The sequence below is a fragment of the Coturnix japonica genome, chromosome 19 (genome assembly GCF_001577835.2).
Source record: "Coturnix japonica isolate 7356 chromosome 19, Coturnix japonica 2.1, whole genome shotgun sequence".
Classification (NCBI taxonomy): Eukaryota; Metazoa; Chordata; class Aves; order Galliformes; family Phasianidae; genus Coturnix; species Coturnix japonica.
The window spans coordinates 7819685-7842664 of record NC_029534.1 but is presented as its reverse complement, the minus strand read 5'-3'; the positions used below and the strand labels follow the sequence as shown (position 1 = coordinate 7842664).

General features: G+C 44.6%; 2 protein-coding genes and 1 long non-coding RNA gene across 4 annotated transcripts in view; 1 reads left to right on the top strand and 2 right to left on the bottom strand.

Annotated features, from left to right (window-relative positions):
* Positions 1-282: 282 nt before the first annotated feature.
* Positions 283-7639, bottom strand: WSB1 (WD repeat and SOCS box containing 1). The gene is made up of 9 exons (XM_015881105.2): positions 7454-7639; positions 6697-6865; positions 6323-6591; positions 5726-5857; positions 5241-5341; positions 2928-3100; positions 2429-2542; positions 1571-1678; positions 283-1407 (listed from the first exon to the last, which is right to left on the bottom strand). Exons 1-9 carry the CDS (start codon positions 7491-7493, stop codon positions 1248-1250), a joined length of 1266 nt encoding a protein of 421 aa, XP_015736591.1. The 5' UTR covers positions 7494-7639; the 3' UTR covers positions 283-1247.
* A 9546-nt stretch (positions 7640-17185) lies between these two features.
* Positions 17186-19744, bottom strand: LOC107322750. Its single transcript, XR_001559034.1, has 2 exons — positions 19654-19744; positions 17186-19269 (listed from the first exon to the last, which is right to left on the bottom strand). It is a non-coding gene; the product is annotated as an uncharacterized LOC107322750 (long non-coding RNA).
* A 96-nt stretch (positions 19745-19840) lies between these two features.
* The window catches only part of NF1 (neurofibromin 1), an 83530-nt gene continuing 80390 nt past the window's right edge, over positions 19841-22980 (top strand). For both annotated transcript variants that reach the window (XM_015881111.2, XM_015881110.2), the window contains exon 1: positions 19841-20067. In XM_015881111.2, the coding sequence (XP_015736597.1) occupies positions 20008-20067 (60 nt within the window). In that variant the 5' untranslated portion in view covers positions 19841-20007. The remainder of the gene's footprint in view (positions 20068-22980) is intronic.

Below are 22980 nucleotides of genomic sequence, written 5' to 3'. Positions count from 1 at the left end.
CCATTCAACTTAAATGTTACTACAGCCTGTACAACCCCTGGCTACGTGGTGCAGCCAGAACTTCCCTTCCTCCATCTGACACAGTGCACAAACACAGGAGCACTTTATGTCACCGTATGCTTTTGACCTGATCTCATTAAAGGGCTGGTTGTGCTGTGGTTCCCCATACTGATTATTTACTGAGATTAGTGTTCTGCAGGCCTGGAAAGGAAAACTGTACAAGAGCTGCTGGAACTGGTACATGCAGGTAGCGTTCACAAATCAGTCACCAGTTGCAATAGACACTTTTATACAAGTTTTAATAAAAAAAATTCAACAAAAATATATATAATCAGGCATTTTATGCAATGCATACATTCTTTATATCTGCAGGTACAGATAAATAACAGAAGGCAAAAACAAGTATTTTGCTTATCTTTGGCCATTAACCAATAATCACCCCCAGAGAGATATTACAGGGTCAAAGAATAATAAACTGAGTCTGTAAACTTCTCTTATTACAGACAAAGCATCAGGCAATAATACAGTAGTTAAATTTTTAGAAATGTAAGGAAATATTTCTTCAACACTGCCTAATACTTCAATAGAACCTTTTTTACTGATGTGGAACATAAGGCCTCCTTTAGCTGACACAGGCAAAACTCCTGACTTTATACTAGATATGCTCCATCCCTTACTACCTTACTTCCCTTCACCGTACATTGTTCTAAAAAGCTACGCTGTACCTCTCCATCAAGTAAACTAACATGAATTCATAACAGTGGATCAGTTTCCTGAACTCCAACCAATGTACATACATACAGAGCAGTTAAGCTTCCTTATGTCAATATTTTTTCTAACTCAGTGTCCCAGAATAATAGTTATCCTTCCACTTTACAGCACAGATGCATCTGATGGCTCTACCAAAGCAATATATACATGACACACATCAAAAATGATAAAAGCAATGTTAAAGGTACACTGACAGCATGTAGCAGCTTATGTTTATGTATGTACATACTTTCACAGTCACGTTTTAGAAAACTGAGAACAAGAGGAATACTTCTACTGTGTTTTCCATAAATATTAAAAACTTAACTGTCAGGTATTTGGACAAAATATTTACGATACCATTTTTAAATAGCTCTTGAAAACCTGTAGCGTTTTAATCATGAAGGCTGTAGAGTTTGAGGATTCTTTGAAGTGTTCAGCCAGTTTCAGCAGCTGGACCACCTGCCAGTTTGATGTAATTTTTACTTTCTCTCTGCTCAAATCTGGTAACAAAGAAATTCCATCACTTTTGATGGAGCAGGCAAGTTCCTGACTTGGCTTGTGGGCATCACTCTTCGAATTGCCATGCGACACAAATGCTGGAGGCTAGAGACTTGTCTTGGAGTTGCCCAGAAGAACACACTGCCGTCCTGCGTCCTGCACAGTAAAAATAAATTAGTAAGTAAACCAGAGAAAACAGAATTACTGCCCTTGATTATCTCTAACACTGAGTTGCAACTTATGACTGAAGATCCTCAGAACACTTAGCTAACAACTAACCATGTTACTTTAATATTTAAGGGGGGGAGCATATACTTGCCCTGCAGCTAGAACACTGCCATCAGTAGAAAAGGTACAGCAGAGCCCGTTGTTCAGAGGTGCAACTTGTATAGGGTAGTCTTCATCAATTCTCCAGAATCTTACCATTCTGAAAAGGAAAAAATGAAGCAGTAAGTTACGAGAATACACATTTAACTCTGTCTTGAATTATCTCTGACTCCACACACACAAAAAAATGGTCTGATGCAAAATTCAGATGTGGCCTGAAATACTATGACTTCCTCATTCCTGATATATGCCATCATTTATATTTCTTCAACTGTTCTAACTCTGCCAATTAAAGGGGGCCTTCTGTAGCAGAAAGCAATAACCTCAAGATTTACAAAAATCTCTTAAGTGTAACACCGGACAGGAAAGCCCAACAATGCCTATCTTAAAATTAAATTAAACAAACAAAAATCAACTAAAGCATTCCTGTAGTTTATATCCTTGCTGTAATCTTGAGAAGGCACTCTTCATATGCTTACAATAAAGTTCCTCAAAATTTAATTTGCACAAAAGCAGAAACTGAATACCAGACCACGGAGTACTTTTCATTTTGCTGTGTAAACTAAAACAACACAAAATTCTTAACTGCACTATTACTTCAATTTACATTTCTCATTGATTATAACCCCTTTCTTTTTGTTGTTGTTATTCCAGTCATCTCCCCTGCACACAGCTCATTATTTTCTACATTCAAAATGAACAGAAACACATAGCAGTCAACTCATCTACTTTTACCGAGACTACCAAATACCATTTCTCAGTTTAAAACAAACCAACCCCAACTGTCATTAAATGTTCACATCACATGGAAAGAATTAAAGGAGTCCAACAGATCTTTCCCCATACTCACTTATCATCAGCAAGGCTTGCAATATGTAGTCCATCGTGACTAAAAGATACTGATCTAACCCATCGGTCATTTGCACCTCCAGCAAATATTGGAGTAGGAGGTGGAAACAGATGCCTGCAGATAGAGAGACACTTAGCCAACAGCGTAATACTTAATAACTACAGCAGATCTTCCTTCTCTACTAGTTAAGCTGAAAGAAAAAAAAAATGGACTGAACATTTTAACCTTGAAATCAGGAGTGGAAATTTAGCTACTGTATTTTTTGCAGTACTGAATATTTTAGCTTTACCAAAAATGCTTCAGTTAGTCCACACTGAAGTACTGGTGCTTTAAATTCTTTCTCAGAAGGAAAAACTCCACTATCCTACTGCTGTAGGACTTTTGTCAGCTGCTACTAAGATTTTTTGCCAGGTCTAGTTATCAGTTACAGCCAAATAAAAGCATTAATCTTCAGCAGACGCCTTTGTTATAAATTTCTACGTTTATCTACTACACTTACCCAAACTCCCTAAGAATTACTCCAATGTATGGATCCCAGACATAGACTCGAGTATCGTAGGATGCAGTAGCCAGTAAAGCTCCGTCAGGAGAAAACTCACAGGCTACAACATCATTGTGATGTCCTTCAAGTTTTCGTATCATGGAGTATTTATCCATATCCCAGAGAAAAACCTGCAATTAAAAAAGCTAATGTTATAGCTCTGCTCAGCGAAGCAATGAAGCAATTACTTTGTTTAAGAATAGCTGCTTATTTAGGATTATATTAAAATCAGGCATTACGAATTACTACAATTAAGAAATATGCTCAGTGTCATTCTCAAGATTAAAATGAAAATTTAAAAAAATAATTAAAGCAGACATGCAAATTCTAACTCGCTTGTTAAATGTTATTAACAAAATAAGACAAAATATAAAGACAACACAATTTAACCACGTAGCTTACTGAAAATCATGTATTACAAAACTATTTTATTAAAATATGCAGAAATAAATAGGGTTAAACTCTACAGTCCCCTCTTTCCAGTAACTACCAAAATTTTAAGAAATATACAGACAGAAAGTGTAAGGTTAACATATTGTTACTCCAGTGGCATCCCTTTGAGTTTAAGATCACTTGTTTACAATTGGCTTGGATCACCAACGTCAGCCTAGGAAGAGAAACAGATACTGCAAGCAAAGAGAATTTTCACAGCCAAAAGTTATGTCTCTGGCAAAACAATAGGGAAGTCTAACCATATTATTAGAAAGAATTTATGCATTTTAAATCAACAATAAAAAAAACATTAATATTACAGTTTACTCAGTTAATTGCATACTGCATTATAAACAATGATAAAATATTATTCTGGGATTTTACATGCAATTGTACATTATATATATATATAAAATCACAATGAAAATTGTGCATAATTACTTAATACAAACTATCGTTGTTCTGTAGCATAGTTTTATAGAAAATATATCATCTTAAGCATAAGATATTATGTCCCTGAGAGAGCTTATTAGGGTCCTTGATTTTTTCTTCCCCTTACTCACAGATTAAAACCAAACATCTTAGATAACTATACATGTTTTAACAAAGCAAACATGGCCTTAATGCCTCACGTACTTCCTAAAACTGAACCAGTTTCTCTAAGAAGACCCCAATGTTGCATAAAAGTAGAAACTAGGTTTTAGAAGTCAAGTGTGTTTCACTGCTGTGAAAATTATTCAAAAAAGAAAAAAGAAAAAAAAAAGAAAAAAAAAGAAAGAAAGAAAGCAGAAAGTGGACATCAACCAGCACCTGCGTACGTACAGTACACCTTGCAGTCGAATGCAAGGTTACTTCATCCTATGGTAAAGTTCGCCCCCAGCCTGGTAGCCAGAGATGCCACTCTTTCTGCCCAGCTAACACCATTGTGCTCCTGTGTGAGTGGTGCCAGCTTAACCTCAATCACACCAATATTGCTGCCACCACCTGTGACAGGGAAAGCAAGAAGCTTATGGAAAACACACAGCCTAAAGATATCAACGTATACATCTACATCTACTCTAATTAAAGAAAAAACAAGCCCCCAAACTCAACTGTTCTCTATCAAGACTGCACTGATAATTTAAAGCATAAAATGCATTTGAACAATCATCTATACAAAGCAGTATTCAACTACTGAATTGTGCTTATTAATCAGCATAGACAGGCTACATTAAACTACCCAAAAAGCCCCTGCAACTAAACTGAACACCCTCTTCAGTCTTAATCTAGTTCTTCAGTGCCAAGAAAAGCAGCTTTCTGCATACATGCTTTACCTGCACTGCTTTCAGTTCTCTAGCAGGGCTTTACAATACAGATGAAAAGAAAACCAGTATGCAGTTCTTCATTCTAGCTCTTTTAGACACGTGAGTGCCGTTTGTATTGGGAACACGCAGAAATATTTTTGTTCAGCAGGGAGATACCATGACTGCCTGACTTTAAAAAGTCCTTTTCATTGAGTAGGAGATAGAAAGGATAGAATCAATAATAAAATAGCTTTGTGCATTAGTCTATGCGTCTTCTAACACTGGAAGCTTTAGTCATTGATTTCATACTACAAACAGATGTACAAGATTACTTTTCAAAGAATGCTTAAAGTTTCTTCCACTAAAAGCAGTGCAAGTTCAATTCATAAAATAAGTGTCTCAACACAACATTTGCTAGTTAAATTTCATGCACTTTTACATCATCATAAAACATTAGAAATCCATGACACAGAGCACAAGCTTACAGTTACTTAGATTTAAAATGATTATGCATATAATTAAGTAGATTTAATGAGCAAGAAACTCTGACACATACTGCTTTACTAGCTCCAACAGAACAGAGAATGGAAGAATCTGGAGAGAATGCACAACCATATACCCAGTTCTGATGTCCTCTCAACACTTTCATCATATTTCCTAAAAAATAAGATACATAATAATTTTTAAAAATCAATTTCTACTAAATGTTACAGATGCAATTTGAAAAGCTCTGTAAGATGTTACACTCATTCCAAACATCTTGCCATGTCAGTCTGCACAGAGATAAAAATTCTCCCACACAGTCTCTAAGTCTTTTTTCCCTATTGAAAGAAGTCTCTTTATGAGGTCTTTGAAGTTAGCCCAATCCAGCTGGTACCTCTGAGTCACATACACACAGTTTTCAGAGAACATACCAAGTTAATGACTAATAGAATTTTTTTATTATTATTATTTTAAAGAAGTCCTGGTGTTAACAGCAATAATCAATAGAGTAGATGCATATTTCTCCCCTGTGTTACAACAGATGAACTGAAAACATACCATCATCTTTCAGGTCCCACACTCTCAGTGTTTTGTCTCTGGATGCAGACACCAAAATCAAGCTGCCATCTGGGGCAAACGTTAAATCTCTAACAACTTCTGTATGGTCCATCAGGTTAAGGAGGAGTTTTCCTGTTACACAAAAACACCACAATTTAAAACGAAGGGCTGTACTTTATTCAGATGAAACTGAATATGCCCAAATTTGACATATATTCTTCCCCATACTCAAAAACAGTAAGTAACCACTTGTTTTTAAAGTCCCCTTTGTTTCAAAATATACTAAAACTAAAAAATCCAGCACAAGATTTTGATGTAAACAACTAATGTGCCTGAAGTCCATCACACACGTAAGCATTCTGCAGCACCAAGGCCTCATCTCCCATCACTTACATCTCAAGACACAACCTGAGTCTGTTCCTTCCTCTCCCAGCACAGCATGTTTCCAGTTGCAGCTCATGACTTATTTTTTAGAACAATTTGTACTCAATATACAATTCCCAAACAGAATTCTGTAAACTATTCATTCTTTGTATCAACAATGTTACTACTGCATAAAGTGTCTCTGCAACAGCATCTTCCCCTCGCCCACACTACCTGTATACACATCCCAGATCTTGATGCGCCCATTGTTCAGGCCTGTTGCCAGCAAAAGCTGGTCCTGCCCAAATTTGAAGCGATGCCATTCGATATTCACACAGCGACTCTGCTTCTCAGGCACTGAAGACCCAAAAGCGAGACTCCAGACAATGTCACCGCAGTCTATGATATGCTCACAGGGCTTATTTCTCTGACTGCTGTCGCTGTTCTGTCTTGGAAGCCTTGTACTGGCTGAATTTGCAACATTCTTTGTGCCGTGCAACAAGCTGCAAAACAAAAAAAACACAAGAGGAATTCGATGAACAGTCATCTCCCATTTTGAAATCCTGACGTTCTTCAGGCTCATTGAAAGCCACGGAGCTTTATCTTACAAGTTAGTAAGGCACTGGGACCAGGGGACCAGCTTCACTATGCGATGTCCTTGTGACCAGGCAAAGTAGGATCCATCGGGAGCAAATGCAACCGTCCAGTTCTCACGTCCACACTTCTTGTCGAAAGGAGAAGTGGGGGCCAAGAGTTCTCCAACCGCCCGTGACCGTGCTGAAAAAACACAGAGGAAATTCCATTTCAACATGAATTAAGAACATTTTAAGATGTTAAGAGGAAGTGACAGTGTGTTACTTAATTGCCTTCTAATTCATCACTCGTAAAGCAGCTGTGGAGAGGTCTCACTGTCACAAAGAAGCAGCCGACGTTCCCGTATGCCTGAGCTGCAGGACTGGCCGTGTCCTGGCTGTCATGGCAGCAGTTCTGCACTACGTTCCAGCCTGCCCCGATACTGAATAATTGAGGGCAGAAGCTGTGCAGCGCCGCTGGGTCCTGCCCACGAATGGCAGAAACGGCTGCGGCCGAAAGAAGCCGTGAAACAGCGCGTTCCGGAGCGCTGGAAGCCGCCGTCTCGTCTCACCCCACGGACAAAGACGTTCCGCTTCCTCGACTCGGCCCGACCGCGCGGCGAGAGGCGGCAGCGCAGCCCCGGCCCCAACACAGCGCAGCCGCTCCGCGCCCGGGCTCCAGGGCCCGGGAAGGCCGAGCAGCAGCCGCCAGGTCCGGGACCCGCTCCCGGTGAGGCCGCCCACCCCTCCCAGGCCCGAGCTGAGCCGGACCGACCGACCGCGCCGCCCTCACCGATGAGCTTCTCGTTAACACTCAGGGGAAAGCTGGCCATCTACGGGGCCGCCCTTCGGACCGGCTCGGGCGCGGAGCGGAACCTGCGGCCGGGAACAACGCAGCTACAGCGACGGCCGCTCGCGGGGGACGCGGACACTGAGACAAAATGGCGGCAGCGGCGCGGGGAGTAGAGCCGGGCGGGGAGCGGCGGCCTCGCCCAGCGGGTGGGGGCGGGCGCTCATCGTCCTGCCTTCCCGCCTTCCCGCCTTCCCTCCCTCCGTCCCTCACTCCTCCTCCGCTCCGTGCCGGGTCCTCAGCCGCGAGCTTTGTGCTTTCGGCGCCCGCTGGGTTTTTGCAGCGCTTCGTCTTCAGCCCCTCTGGCCGGGCTCCTCTTGGGTCCCGAACCGCCTTAGCTTTCGCTGCCCTGCAGAGCTCTACGCTACGCCCCGCAGAAGCCAGCACACCTTCCTAGAGGTGGTCGCAGCCAAGATAGTCCCCTGGATGTGTTCACATTGTGTCTGGGAGAAAAGATCTCATGGCATCGCTTCAGCAAGGCGGCGCGCTGTCCTGCGGTTGTCACCCGCTGTAGCAGCATCTTTCAGTCCCATCTATGCCAAAAGTTAGCACACCATAACTGCAGTCATGGACTGAACCTCGGGAAAGTGGCTCTCCCAACCATGGGGCACTCAGTGCTGGGCGGACCACAAGGGAACCTGCTGCAGCCAGTTACCCTGTTACCCTGGTGTGTGCTGATGTGGCTGCTGGGTGGGCTGTACAGCCCCCCTGTGGGATCAGAGATATTCCTGCATGGCTCTGCTGTCTGGCAGCATCTGGGGACACTCCTCAATGCCTCACACAGCAGTTGTCTCATTATCTTCTAAGACAAACTGTGGCATTCTTGATGTCTGTGACCATGTGTCTGCAAGGCAACCCATAAACTAACAAGTATGCAAACGCTTCTATGAATGCACTGCAGTGTGTGTACCACACCAAGGTGTGCACCTGATTCCATCTTCCCTGACTAGAGGCTGGAAAACACTGGGAAGGTTACTGCTTTCCTGATATTTCTTTGTGATGCTGTTCAGTGTCTAGATCCAGTGAGATCTGGTTTAAGTTTTTAATTTATAGTTAAGATCGATGGGGTTGCCCTTAAACTACTGGGTCACTCTGAGTCCATCTCAGTCTCAGTGTGGCTTTGTTTCAGTGTCTGTCTCGTACTCTCTCAGCTCACCGTAACACCAGCTTGCACTGTACTCCCTAGCAGCATAGTGCAGCTTCTGGTCTGTTGGTCCTTTGCTGTCTGCAGATGGAAAAGCCCTCACCAGCTTTGCACAGCAAGGCAAATTTGTAGCCAGCGGATGTTACAAAGGATTGCTTTGGAGTTACTCATAAGTGTAGAATGTTTGAACCCGGCCCTCTCATAGCTGAGGCAATTCATGTCATGAGATTTCTCCTCAGGGCCTGAGCCTCACCTACAGCCTGAGTAAGGCTGCACTGTTTGCTTACCTTGGGGGCTGTCACAGCCAGGGAAGACAGCAGTCACGTTGTGTGGCTCTGTGGGAGTGTTGCCATGATACGGGCTTTCTCGCTTTTTAAAAAGAAGTAAAGTGTTGCTAATTTAATATTTCTGTAAGTGTTGATATTCCTGTAAGGACCGCTTCCGTAGTTTGTCCTTCTTCCTCAGCATGCCTCCTGTTCAGTCATGTAGTAGATCTGAGGACCGGAAGAGATGATTAGCTCATTTACTCTTTGTATAACACAGGAATAGAGGATAGTCTGCTGTTAGGCACCTTCTAGCAGTTACTCAGGTGTTCATCCATCACAGCTCTAGAGTCCAGCTGCCAGTCTTTGAGCTTCCCAATCTGCATTTTATGCCTTTGGGACACAAACTGTGATAAGTAAATACCCAGATTTTTGCAACTTCATTGGCAATTGTTTGGTGTCCCAGGCTGTTTTGGATTCATTACCAACATCTCTGTTCACACCTGGCTGGCAGGGCTTTTGTCTCATGTTTGGAGCCCAGGCAGAAGAGGCAGAAAGCTGAGTTCTGTCCGCATGCTGCTGACTGAACCATTACAGCTGGTAAAAAGTGTCGTTCTAAGAATTAGTCAGAACTCAGAGAAAAAAATCACGGTTCCCATTGTCAGAGCCCGTGCTGCAGTTAATGCCATGTAAGTGCTGGATGACTTTTTGGATGGTTTTTGCTGTGGGCAACTGGTGAGGCATAACTGTGGAATCAAGGGTGGCACCAGTGCATACCCCACACAGTCACATGTAGCAAGGGCCTGTAGGATTGTGTGGATGACTCAAGGCTGATTTATGTGTTTTCCATTATCCTCCCTTGCGGATGCAGCTGCCAAGTCTGCACTATTCAGCTGGGAAGCTAATAAGCTCAGTGCCATCTTACTCCATCGAGATTCCACGAATTGTTATAAGCAGTTACAAATGAAAGAGGACTTTTGTTTTCTGTCTGCTTGAAGTACTTCCTAAGGCCCAGGTTATGGAGCTTTTCCCCAGTCACTAAGGTACCAGGATCTACTTATCAACATTCTTGTGTACTGACTTGACAAACCTACTTTAACACATTGCACTTGTTTCATCTTTTCTCTGAATTTTTTAACTAATTTGTGTGATTTGTATTTTTCAGTCAGCTCTGAGGCAGTTGTTTTGACTCGGTCACTTTCTAGTAGATTGAGTGTGCCCCAAACAAGGAGCCATGCTGCTCTGATATAAATTGGGTTTCATACATTTGTCATACTGCCTGGAATTTGTAGAATGAGCCCAGGTATCTGCTTCCTGCATTTTCTGCCTCACTCTCCCTCAGTGGAGTGCTTGCTCTGTTTCCTTTCCATTGCTACAGCTTTCTGCTGAAAGGCTTCCACCACAGAATGGCTGTTCATTCCAGGTAATGAATCCTGGTGCAGATCAGAAGTGAATATTGATCACAGTTTCCATTCGTGCTGTGCTTAACATGCAGATCCCCATGTAGTTTGTGCAAGCCATCCCAACAAGGATTTTCTGTTTGGGGACCAGCAAGGTCATGTTTCTGTTATCTGTGGTTGTTTGGGTTCTACAGACTCAGCACTGACAATGTATGACTGTGATGTCCTAGAAGAGCCCATGGTGAGGCCCAGTTCTTTCCCTCCTGTTCAGTTGCTGCTTTGTGGAGCACACCTGGCAAATGGCAGCTAAGGGGGCAGTTACAGGCAGTGACAAGAAGGTCAAGGTGGCTGGTCTGTGCAGTAGTGCATGCATCTGGGTGGTCTAACTGTCATTAAAATATACTAGTTATAGTCCATGTTGTTAATGATTCACAAGCTGCTGTTTGTTTTGAGTACTCTCCTTGGGTCAGAGAAAGTTCAGCATCAGTTTGTAGAAGAAGGAGAGAATGCAAAAAAAGACCAGGACGGAAGAAGGGGGCAACGTGGGCTGAAGAGAAAAAGGGATTGTGACAGAGAGAATGGTGAGAAGCAGAACACCGTGCTGGGCAAAGATGAAAGTGCTGTCAGCACCTCAGGACAGAGAGCTGCCCTCACTGCCACAGCGTACCCTGGAAAGGTCTTTTTTACTGTGGCCTGGGGAAGCAGGGGAAAATCCAGGTCCCCACTGAGAAGCTGTGAGTTGCCTCAATCTCGGCTGCAGGCACAGAATAATTCTGAGCTCCTGCCTGGCTCCTCTGTGCTCTGCAATGTGCAGGGGCTCAGCTGTGCAGGCCGCAGTGGTGACCTTCCTTATGGGGAAAAACATGTAGCAAGAGCCGATTCATTGACCCTTGAGAAAATGTATCAAACGGAGCAAAAAGATATTTTCAAAAGTTGCAAGAATTTTATACTCAGAGCACTTAAGAACAGGACAAAAAATTCCTTGTTATTTGAATACATGTAGGTGAAAGTGACCTACTTCACAAGGCTGGCAGAACTTCCAAGTGGTGATCAAATAAAAGTAAAGTTCAGCCGAAAGTGCAGGTGGTCCAGGTAACAGCCCCTACAGGGCTCAAAAATACATGAAAACAGCCCACAGCCCTGCAAGAAACTTATGGAAGTGGATGAGACTTTGCGTACCAGGCTTTGCAACTTCACATACTCACATACTATAAATATTAATAATTCTAGGCACTTTTTGCCCATCTCAGTCTCTCCCTGCCACCCTTGTTGCCACCCCGCTGTGTCTGGCACACTTTCAGCTATTTCATCTCGTGTACATGTTGTTCTTTGCCTGATGTCTACAAGTGATACTGGCACAGCTCAGCTGCTTGGAATGGGACTGCTGGCCCTGAGGAGCCTGCATTCTAAACAGAGACAATCTGGCTGGCAGGGGAGTCAGAAGACGAGGCCATTTCTCAGGGTCACTGTGGAACACCAGGAGCAACGTCTGGCTTCCCGCGGTCACCTCGCACACGGGGTGAGGCTGCCTCCACGTTGTACTTCTGAACTGGTGTTTCCTACATTGCTCTGTTAGTTTTCAGAAATGGCTGTAAATTGATGCATCTGGTATCTAAGGGGTTAATCAGTAGAGGCCTGCTAAAGGCATATTGTGGGGAAAAGCTGCACAGATGGAATATCAGAGAGATGTGATTGTTTTTTTTCTTGGCATTCTTTTGGTCTCTCAGGGATTGTATCATTTTTAGACCACATCTTTCTGTTACAATAAACAGAGCAGATGGCTTTCTGTGCGCAGTGAATTCCACGCTTTCACCATGGGTAGATACACGGAGCTCCAGGTTTATTAACTTCAGCTTTTGAATTATTCCTTCTTTGCCCACCGGCCCTGGATGTTGAACCTTGTTATGGAGCACTTTCAAGAACATCTGTACTAAATTTACCCACTGAAGCGACAAGAGCTATTATCTCAGATGGCCGAAGGTCCTGCAGAGAGGTTTGAACTTGAACTGCTCTAAGCCATGACGGCGGAAGAGGGTCCTTGTACTGCAGACAGAGCAAGGCAGTCTCTGTTGGGTCTACTGCGTCTGCACCTGATATATGCAGGGTCTGCACCTGATATATGCCAACACAACCTCAGCTGCCTCTGACCTCTGCTGTGCAGCAGTTGCTCTCCTTTTCTCACAAACTCTTCAGACAGTGTGCTGGCTTTCTGTGCCTCCTCTGTTTGCTTTCTCTGTGAGACTTCTGTAGCCTCAGCTGCTAAAAGGCTCCTTGCAGATGAAGGCTCCTTGCTGAGCAGCACAGTGCTGTACTGTCCTGGTGGATTTGCAGTGACTTTCTGTTCCAGTGCACAGGGAAAAAATGTTACTCAACAATTTTCTTTTGGCTTAAATTCCTGAACTCTGGTTCTGCAGTTATATCTGATTATTTACAGGTGCAAAACACCAAATCTGTCATTATAACCAAGGTTATAAACATTGCTCTAACTATTTCATTAAAGTTGGACAGGATTGAAGACCTTCTGGCCAAAGCATGGGATACAATCAGAAGGCTACTTCCTGACATTGCTATATGCTGCCCAGGTGAATTTGGGCAGCTCACTAAGTCCAGTATTAAACCAAACTTAAATAAAACCACCCAGTTTGGGAGCGGTAATGTAATGCTCTGAGATAAGGATATTAGCTCTTAAGAGAATTGCAAAATGCTGTATTTGAATACTGAATTATTTTGTGGTGAGGAATGGACCCAAAGGGGCCCAGGCTGGGAAGCTGATGTGAGACCACAGGAATGCCAAAGCAGTCACGTAGCAGCCGAAATAAGGCTGTGTCCTGACTGGCTGTGAGAGTGATAATGACATAGCAGGGAATATTCTGAATGGTGCCACTTTCAAACACATTTGTACAGGTACAAAAAGGCATCACTTTTTAAAGAACAGTATCTGATCTGGGAGAAAAGCGTACAGCGATTCATGCTGACCTAAACTGTAGTCAGCAGTAAAATGCTGAACGTGTTTACAAGAAGGTTTTTTGCTTTTGATGAAGTCTGTGTTCTGGCACTGGACGAGCAGGATTGTGCAAGCAGAGGGAAAATCAATCACATGAAGGATGTCCTTGTCAAATTCAATACATCTTCCATAAATTAAATTTGTAGAAAGCAAGTTGGATTTAATAGGAAAAAAATGAAACAATTGAATACCTCCATTTTGCAAAGTAGATTGATCAATTAAAAAGAACAGAAAAAGTCAGCAGATTGGGGAACTACGAGGTTGTGTCTGACAGCTTCTGCCTGGAAATGGAGCAGGCTGCATTCCTGCTGCGGCTGGGTTGGGAAAGAGCAGGTTGCTCACTGATAAAGCATGTTTGCTCATAGAGCAGAGGAGGGACAGAGCTGGTGGGAGCTGAGCCTGGAAATGTTGGGCTGGATTGTGTCCAGGCCCGTTGCTGCAGGACGTATGCGGAGGGTAACAGAAAGGGTGAAGTCTGGGAGAAATGGCAGTTCTGCTGCTGGAGGTTTGGACAAGAGAATTTATTGAAATATCCTAGCTCCCATTTTTGTTGGCCTGTTAAAAACGTTTGGGAATAGGAGTAAGAACAGAAGGAGAAAATGGGAACAAGCCTATCTGCAATGCATCCTCGTAGGTTATAGAAGGCATGCCTGTGTTTGCTTAGCATAAGGACAAATACTTAGGCAAACAAAAGCAGCATTTGTTTTGGAGGAACGTGTATCCTCACTGCCTTTAGGGAAACTCATCTGCAGATCAGAGTGCAGGATTTCTCCAGGCAGGCACATTCAGAACTCTGCAATAGTATGTGTGGTGAGATCTGACTGTTTACCTGGATCTGTACGGATCTGAGTGCTGGCCTGCAAACGTTTTGCAGTGATTGAGTAAAACAGTCCAGGAAGCAAAAGTGTTCATATATGGATATACACAGACAACTCCTATTGCAGGTAGAGCTGTAACTATGTAGAAGGGCCCTAGGTGAGCACAGCTCATTGCTGGAATTACAGGAGTAAGCCACAGTAGTGCGGGCATATTTGTACTTTGTATCTGCCTCCACGCTGAAGGTTTTGTTTCATTGCATTTGGTTCTGAGCAGACCTGCACAGAGGCACCAACACTGTGGTTGTAATTTGCTTCCTGCATTGCTTTCTTCTCCACCAAAGCGTCACCCCTGGCTCTGGGATCAGCCAACTGCGGTCACATCAGTGAGTCTGGTCGCTTTTAAGGGCAGGTCCTGCTCTCTGCATTAATGTAATTGCAGGTTATTTGTGTAATTCCTTCCACATCTTACTTCCTGAAGGCCTGGCACTGAAGTCTGGTTTTGTAATCTGAGTACTGACGAGTGACTGGATGTAATTATGTGCTCCATTATTCCAGCAGCTCTATAGCACAGAAAGTAAAAGCTCAGTGCTGCCATTAGTACTGAGAACCCAGAAGTTAACATTTAATAAGTATCTCATACAAGCAGCACAGTGGGCAGTCTGTACTTCACCTTTACCTAGTAACTATTTTTATTGTCTGTGTTTCCCAGAAGAGACTGCTGAGACTTCTTGTTACGCATTCATTATGTCTCCCTGGAAGTCACAGACTGCATAGAAAATGCATAGCAATAAAGTCGTGGCAGTAGCGATGGGCTCCTAGCTGAGACAAAGCCGGATTTGGGAGCATAATTGACATATTTCCCAGATGCCATTTGGGTGACTGTCCATGGGGAGATGAGCTGTGCAGGCTCAGACCTGCAGATGGATCCACTGCCATGGAACACATTAGTTGCAGCTGAATGTTTCACCTTAGCAGCTGTGTGCTGCTGCCTCTTTGGTGCTGTGTGTGCCTGGTCACAAGAGTTTTGGTGGGAAACGTCTGCTGTTAAATAAAGACATAAGAAAGTGGGAGTTGTTTTTGCAGGACCTGAAGTTTGAGTCTATATCCTGACATGAGAAGGAAATACATATGTATCCTGATTTAGTAATGTTATGTTAGAAATACACTTTGTATTTAGGTTGTAGGTTCTGCTCTTCAGTAATGCGTGCTATACTCTGATGGTTCGAGCACTTTGTACTCACACAAACAGAAGATTACGGCATTAAAGATGTAATGCTGTAGCATCATGTGATGAGGCTTTGTCGTGCACTGACACAGCGTCATGCGGTGTAAACATCCCATGTCACCAGGCTCAGTTTACAGTGCAATTAAAAGGCTGAGAGAAGCCCTGGTAGGCAAACTTGAGGCAGTTTTAGTCCGGGGCACTTGGACACCAGTGGCAATGGTGGGACGGGGATGTTCTCACTCCAGAAAAGTTGGTGCAGTCCAGTAATAAGATAATGTTAGGGTAGATCTTGATTATAGTTGTAAATAAAAGTGGGTAAACTCTCTTTCTGTGCTATATAATCCAAATTAGAAGCTACTAATTAGTGTTTATCCTCACTTAAACTGCTAAGCACCAAGCTTATGTTCTCCTAGAGACATTTAAGCTGTTCTCTGAGGTTCTGATGAGCTGGAGTTCTCTCATAGGATGAGCAAGGGCATTGCTCAGGGCTGCGCTCCTGCCTTGCTGTGACAACAGAGTTAGTCAGACTGGGCTCTGTATGCCCTTTTGACTTCTGCATGCTTCATCAGTTAAGGCTGCAAAGAAAAAATTTCATTTTAATCTATATTTGTACAATCACCTTACATAAAGGATCGAGGCTTTAGGAGCGGTCCCTACTGCACTGCAAAGAGCACGCAGTGCAGTGCAGAGCTGCTACCTTGGATGATAAAGCTGTCACGTGGAGGCTGGGCAGACACTGACACTCATGCCCAGCTTATGTCTGTGCAGCTTCTGATCTTAAATGCAACTGGAATTTCTTCAGTGCCAGGCTGATAGAGCCCCCAGCTCCACGGCACCCTGTCAGTGCCCTGTTGGTCTGGATTTGGAGCCCATATCAGCATGATGGAGTCCAGAAATGGTGTATTTTATATTTATTTTTTTACTCCAATCAATGTGTCACTGAGTGTCCTGCCAAAGGCGATACCTACCCTGCTGTAGCACTGCGCAGGACTGTGCAATATTTTTGCTTTCCAGAACAGAAATAAGCTTTGATAGCAGTATGACTGTTTCTGTGTATGGAAGGAAGCGATGAGTTGCTAAGGTCCGTTCTGACAGTCCAATACAGCACAATACCCACAGCGCAGTTACCCTAGAGAACTAAGCTGGGAGAAGCTCACGTGCTTGATGTGTGTAACAGAAACAAAGCAATTAAGCCCTCACCTTTTCCTTTCCCTTCTTGCTGATCTAGAATGAAGGATTTTTTTCCTGTTGCCTTCTCTCCATTTCTTAATATATATTTATTAATTTGTTTGGTTTTGAGCTGGCTTTTCCTGTCATACTACATACTCTCAAAAGAGCTTGGCATTTTCCCCTGCCCTTTGGAATGTTTTCTTCTTGTTTCTCAATTTCTGTTAGTACTGCAAGTAAGGCAGAAGTGACTTCTGTGTTGCACTGTTGCTTTTAATTCACATGATGATATTTAGGAAATCTGTGTAGCTGCAGTGCTGCAAGGCCGCCCCAGAGTGAAAAAAGACCACATCTGAAGAGTGGGTTCATGAGTGCCCAGCTCCCTGTAGGGTCAGGTCCATGTTGAGGGCAACAGTAGCTACTGGTGAGCAGCAGCACAGATTTACTGTGTAGTGATGTGCTTCTGTTTTAATTATCCCATGATGATTAGACTATCTGGCATAAAAATTCTAGTATGAATATTGTGTATCCAACTCTAATTTCTCTACATTATAATCCATTATGATATGATTACCATTAAGATAGTTAATTTACTTTCTCTTCTCAGATTTAACAGATCCTATTGCAGCCAGAGAGAAATTGGAAAGCACAATATACAGAATAAAATCCATGGTTTAATCCATCAGAGAGAGTTTCGTTGCATTTTGAAATCTATACAGCACGTTGCAAGTGAGATAGTAAGGCAAATGTCAAGGATAGAATACAAAACCACCATTCATTGATCAAATGGAAATAAATACGGACTGTTTTCTGACACTTGGAACTTCAGGGATTTCGGTGGCCTATAATGCCCTCTAATGGACAAATCTGTTGGAGCAATGTCCTCTCGGGAGGTGAAACCAACCTCTCGATGGAGATAGAGCTGGCAGCGCTGCTGGAGCGGCTGTGCGGCTTCTGTTGGGAGCCCGCCAGCTTCTGATGGAAATCCGTGTTTGCTGAATTTGTAGCTTAGAGATATTGTCACCTCTTACCAAAACCTTGGCAGATCATTTCCTTCCTGCTTTTCTTTCTCATTTAACTGAAATTAGTTTGTTTAGCAAACTGCACTTAAAAGGAGCAGGAAAATATTTTTGCCATTGGTCACAGAGTTGGCCCATTTCCTCCAGAGTGACACCCTCCATCAGGAACTGAGTTCAGATGTGACTTACAGAGGAAGGCAGATCTGGCCAGGTTGTTTTCCCTGCGTGCCTTGGTTTGCTCATCTGATTCCCTACCCTCTCACTCAGGCAAAAAGCAGAAGTGCCAGAATCCCTCCAAGGAAGTGACTCAGGGGCATTTCTTGACTTAACTAGAATTACAACTGTCTGGAAATTTCACGAGAGGGCCTGTTCCCACCTAGATAGATTTGCAGCTCTTGCTATGCTGCTTGGCTCTGTAGGTTTTACGAGGCCTAAGCCTGTGCTGAGAGGCAGCAGAGAACAAAGTGGGGACTTTCCTCTTATGTGTGACTCTACCACAACTGTCACTTTTGACAGCCAGGAAAGGAAATTTTTAGGGAGGAAAAACCATTGACGTTCAGTTTAAAGCCTGACAAAGCAGTGGGGTATTTTTGTGGATGAATTAGGCTGTAATTTCTTATTTGAGTTTATGTACAAGCTTAAGAAAGTGTATTAAACTAAAGTATCTTAAATAAAGCCCTACCAAAATAATCAAGAAGCACCAGAATGCCAAAAGCTGCTGAGAAATGGTACCACAACTTAGAATTCATCTGGAGCTAAGGGCCTTGCAATGGTTTCTCTTCAAACAATACGTACCTAGCAGTCATAAATTGCCATGTGTCTGCTGCTGGAGGACAAAATCATGCTGCTTTTCATGTGCCCTACACCAAAATCAACAGTAGAGATGCTGTGCTTTTTTATAGGACAGTGATTTTTAGGATAATGTGATGTGGAGCACTTTGTACTGAGCCTGAGAAGGAAGAAAAGGAAGCAGAACATTGTGGATGGGTGGTTGTGACCAAATACTGTCTGGAAATTTCCCAAGAGTTTGAGGGAAGCACTGAGGATTTCCAGCATCACCCCTGGGGCGCATCTCCCCCCTAATGGCTGGGAAGGCTGCAGCAAGTTGTGTTTGCTTTTAGGGAACGGATTTGCTTTGGGAGAAAACACCCTGAGAAACAGGAAGAAGCACAGTTTGTTTGGTTTAGTCAGTTCTGAGGGGAACAAGTCTTTTCCTACTGAAGTCGAGAGCTCCCACGATGCCTCTGTCTCAGATCATCTCACCACCCCTCATTTTTTGCCTTTTTGAGACATGTTTTTCACTGTGTATCATTCGGCTGAAGCCTTTCTTCCCCTCCTTCCCCCAAATTAGTTATTATTTTGATTTTAGCAGGGTGCAGAGATCCCCATGAAGGCTGTGGCTGTTTCCTCAGGTAGATGTTCTTCCTGATTGCGATGGGACACTTAGATACTTAGCAACATTGCACACATATCGTGTAGGTTTGATATATGTAACAAATACAGTGGAAGTCTTTTCTAGAACATAATTCAGCATTTAGTTTTAAAAACCTTTTTGAGACATCCCGGTGCTGATGGCTGTAATGTGCTCTAATGCAGAGGGGTCGATGTTCCTTACACCGCAGCTGGTCGGTTCTACCCGGCAGATGAGCAATGCACAGCGCAGTGCACGTAGCAGCACAGCAGACACCACCATCCATGGCCGAACGCGATCTGCATTTCCTGATGGTACCGAGAGTCGTGCAGAGAGAAACTGCTGTTAATTCTTCAAGCATTTGTGTTTTCTTAACACAGTTTGTTTTTCAGCCCATTCACTCCTCAGTTCTTCCCCGTTCATTTGCCGATTTTAGTTTACTTTCAGGAAGCCCCACCTCAGTGTGTGGGTTTATTTATACGGTAATAACGGCTCGGTGTATCGTCCACACCTACCGGATCACCCACGCTGACGGCGCGGCCGCCACTCACACACACCCACATACACACACACACACTCACTTACACACCCACTCACACACACACACACACTCACTCACACACACACACACTCACACACACCCACTCACACACACTCACACACCCCCACTCACACACCCGCCCTCCTCCCACCTCACTCCGCTCCGCCCCTCAGCTCACGGCCGGACCCGGCGCAGGCGCAGGCGATGCGCATGTGCAGAGTGTGTCCGGGCCCGCGCAGGCGCCGCTGCCGCCGCCGTGTCTCGCTGCTCCCCCTGGCGCGGCGGCCGTGGCGCTGCTGCTCGGGCGGGCGGGGGCGGCCCGGGCTCCCGCTTCCGGTGTGGTGTCATGGCGGGCCCTGCGCGCTGATGGCTGCGGGGAGCTGAGGGCCCCGGAGCGCGACAGGGATACGCAGAGCTCCCCTCGCCCCGCTCCTCTGCCGCCGCCTCCCCCGCCCCCCCCACCGCGGGGATCCGCCCCCCGCCGCGGCCGGGCGGGCGGGGGGACATGGCGGCCCACAAGCCGGTGGAGTGGGTGCAGGCCGTGGTGAACCGCTTCGACGAGCAGGTAGAGGGGGCGGCCACGGGGAGGGGGAGGCGGCGCAGGCGTCGGGGGGCTGCGAGCGGGAGAACGGCGGGGGAGGAACGCGGCCTCGGGGCAGGGGGCTGCTGGGGGGAGCGCTGCCGGCTGCCCCTGCTCCTCTGCCCGGCCCCGGCTCTCCCGGCTCGATGCAGCGCGGCCCGGCACCTCTTGTGCGGGACCGTGGGCCTGGGTGGAGCCGTGCCTGGAGCCCAGTGGTGCTCCCGGCTCCGGGCCTGGCCTCGGCCTGGGGCCGCCTCAGTCGCTGGCCGTGGAGAGCAGCGGGGGCCGAGGTGCCCGGTTCTGCCTCAGCTCTGCTCTCACCTCTCCCAGAAACGTGTTCGTCTTTTGTGGATGCCACTGGCATTTCTGTCCCTTTCCATCATCTCGTGCATCAGAAAGGAGTACAGCCTCACAAACGAGTGTAAGGAGAGCGGCTGCAGAGCTGCTCAGGCAATTCTGCCTTCTTCTCCATCACTTAACGGTGAACATGGGTGTAAAATTTCACCCCCAGTGCGGGGAGCTCTTCTGCGGGATGGAGCAGCTCCCCAAGCTGTGGCACTGAGGGATATTTGCTTCTGTTTACAAAAGCCGGTGTCAGCAGCTGGGAGAAGGGTTTTCTCAATGGAAGGAGAGATTTGTAGGCCTTGGACTTTGTGTCTTTGATCCACATGAAGAAACTGCTTACTGGGATTAGGTGGCGTGACTTCCCAGCACGGCTAAGCCTGCTGCTTAAGCTTGGCGTTTTTACTCCCAGGATGCTTTCCTGACATGTAAGTGGGCGCAGGGTTGAGTCTGAGAGGTCGGTTTCTGTTGTGTCTCGTTTGGCTGAACTGTGAGCACATCCCTCATGGCACCAAAGGCGCTTCTCTGAGGGCTCAGCCCAGCACTGAGCTAAAGCATAGGATGGGTTCTGAGCCCTGGTTTTTGTTCACCTGCCTGAGCCGTATGTCCCTGATGGTGACGCTTGGCTTTGGACAACCTGTGGATAGATGGCAGCTTATCTGCATGGAAATAAGCTGCTCTGCTTTACATTTTAGAATAAAACTGCTGTGAATGAAATTCAAGGAAAGAAAAGCTTTGTCTGTTGACTTTAAAATGATACAGATTTTTCATATATGTTTTGGGCATGGTAGTTGCTTGGCCAATGTACTCTCCCTGCTTCCCCCCCCTTCCACACATCACCTTATCTTGAATCATAGGTGATTTTCTCCCAAGGCTTTAAAGGCACGGTACTGATTATTTTCCCAGTATTGCTAGAATATGTTTCTTTGTGTACTGGTGTTAAAAAGCCCAAGGCTTTGTCGTTTGCTTTGTTATGTATATTGTGGAACTGGGCTTGCCAACATCTGTTAGGAGTTAAGAACTTGAGCTTTTTAAACAGAAGTATTTTCCTGCACATTTTACAGAATAATTGCAGTAAGGTATGTGGGAGGAATCCTCTCTGACAGGAAGGAAGCTGCTCTGCTTTTTGAGATGCTGTAATATTGGAGTTGCAGGGACAATCTACATCAAATGCAGTTTTGACTGTTGTGGTCATTGGATAGTTTTGATGATTGGCTTTAGTTACAATATTTTAATCAGTTTATTGAATGCTTCTCTTTAATCAGTGCAAATATTTTTTAATGCATTCTGAACTAGTGAATGAAGCAGTGAGGTGAGCTGGAGATATCAATGTCTGCTTTTTATCGGAAGTTTTCATGTTTATTAATTTCAGCTCAGGTCTCAATCTGGTTTCCCTTTCCGCTGCCTTGCCTGGCACTGATCTTTGCATGGAAAAGTGTCTCTATTCTTAAAGAATCCTCAAAGGGCAGCTTTCTGCTGCTAAATGAATTCTGAATCAGCGGTGCTACTTACATGCTTCTTGTAGCTGCTTACTTCTGTGTCATTACTGGGTAATCACGTGCTTGTTAAGCTGTTGACTTGTTATGTCTTTAATCGCTCATTTGAAAATTAAGTTTTAATTAATCAAAGTGTGCTGGATGTGGTGCGTGTAATTTTTGTGATGATAATGCGTTTTTGAGCCCTTGCATACTGTGTCTGCCCTTCTGCATGCAGGACCTTTTGATGCAGCATCGAGGGAGCCAGAACGCCACTCCACGTTATGTTATCATCCAGTTGGAGTAAGGAAGGGGAGTTTGGTTTAATTTGTGAGTTGTTTTGTTTTCTGCAGGGGACAGGACAAATGTTTTCAAGGTTTATTCCCTCTTTTACAGAGGAAGAAAATGTAACCATCTTCCTCCAAAATGTACAGACAGTCTTTTCATTCATTTTAAGGCAGATGAACAACAAACTGATCTGTACTGAAAACAGCCCAAATCAGCGCAGACCAGTTTGTTCTTGTCTACTCTTGTTTATTGTTTTAAATGACGCTTTAACCAAAATCTGCTTTTGTGTGCATGATTCTCTGTGCCTACAATGAATGGCAGGCATAGTTTTATGAATTAACCGAGGGCTGACTGGCTGAATGCATTTTTCCCAGCTAGTGCCGGTTTTGCCCATCTGCACTCAATTCTGACACTTTGCTGCTGCAACGCACTGTGCTGAGCTACCCTTGGAGGCTGCTGGAAGGTTTCAGCTGGTGCAGGAAGAAGCGATTGTGCGTGTGAGATTAGATCCTGTTTCTTGTACAGTGCATTCCCAATCAATTAACATGTTCCGTATGTAGAAACTATTAATCTATTTTTCAAAACTTCCATGAGCTGGGCGGAAATAGGCTGCAGCAGCACCAGGAATCTGGGCTGTGCTTTGGTGAAGTTCTCTTATTTCAGACATGCCCAGGAATTTGTAAGAATAAAACGGTCTCTTTTCTCCTTTGGAAATGTTCACTTTCAATTCTATGTGCTGTAACTTTGTAGTGTTTTTTAATGCGTTACAACTGAAGTCATGGGCAGGCTGATG

What these genes read in the sequence shown, in the direction of transcription:
- WSB1 (XM_015881105.2), bottom strand. Translation starts at nt 7,493, where the DNA reads ATGGCCAGCTTTCCCCTGAGTGTTAACGAGAAGCTCATCG. An exon ending in GTGGGACCTGAAAGATGATG is followed by an intron (nt 5,342 to 5,725) that starts GTATGTTTTCAG and finishes CTTATTTTTTAG; the next exon opens with GAAATATGATGAAAGTGTTG. An exon ending in CTGTTGGAGCTAGTAAAGCA is followed by an intron (nt 3,101 to 5,240) that starts GTATGTGTCAGA and finishes TTTTAATTGCAG; the next exon opens with GTTTTTCTCTGGGATATGGA.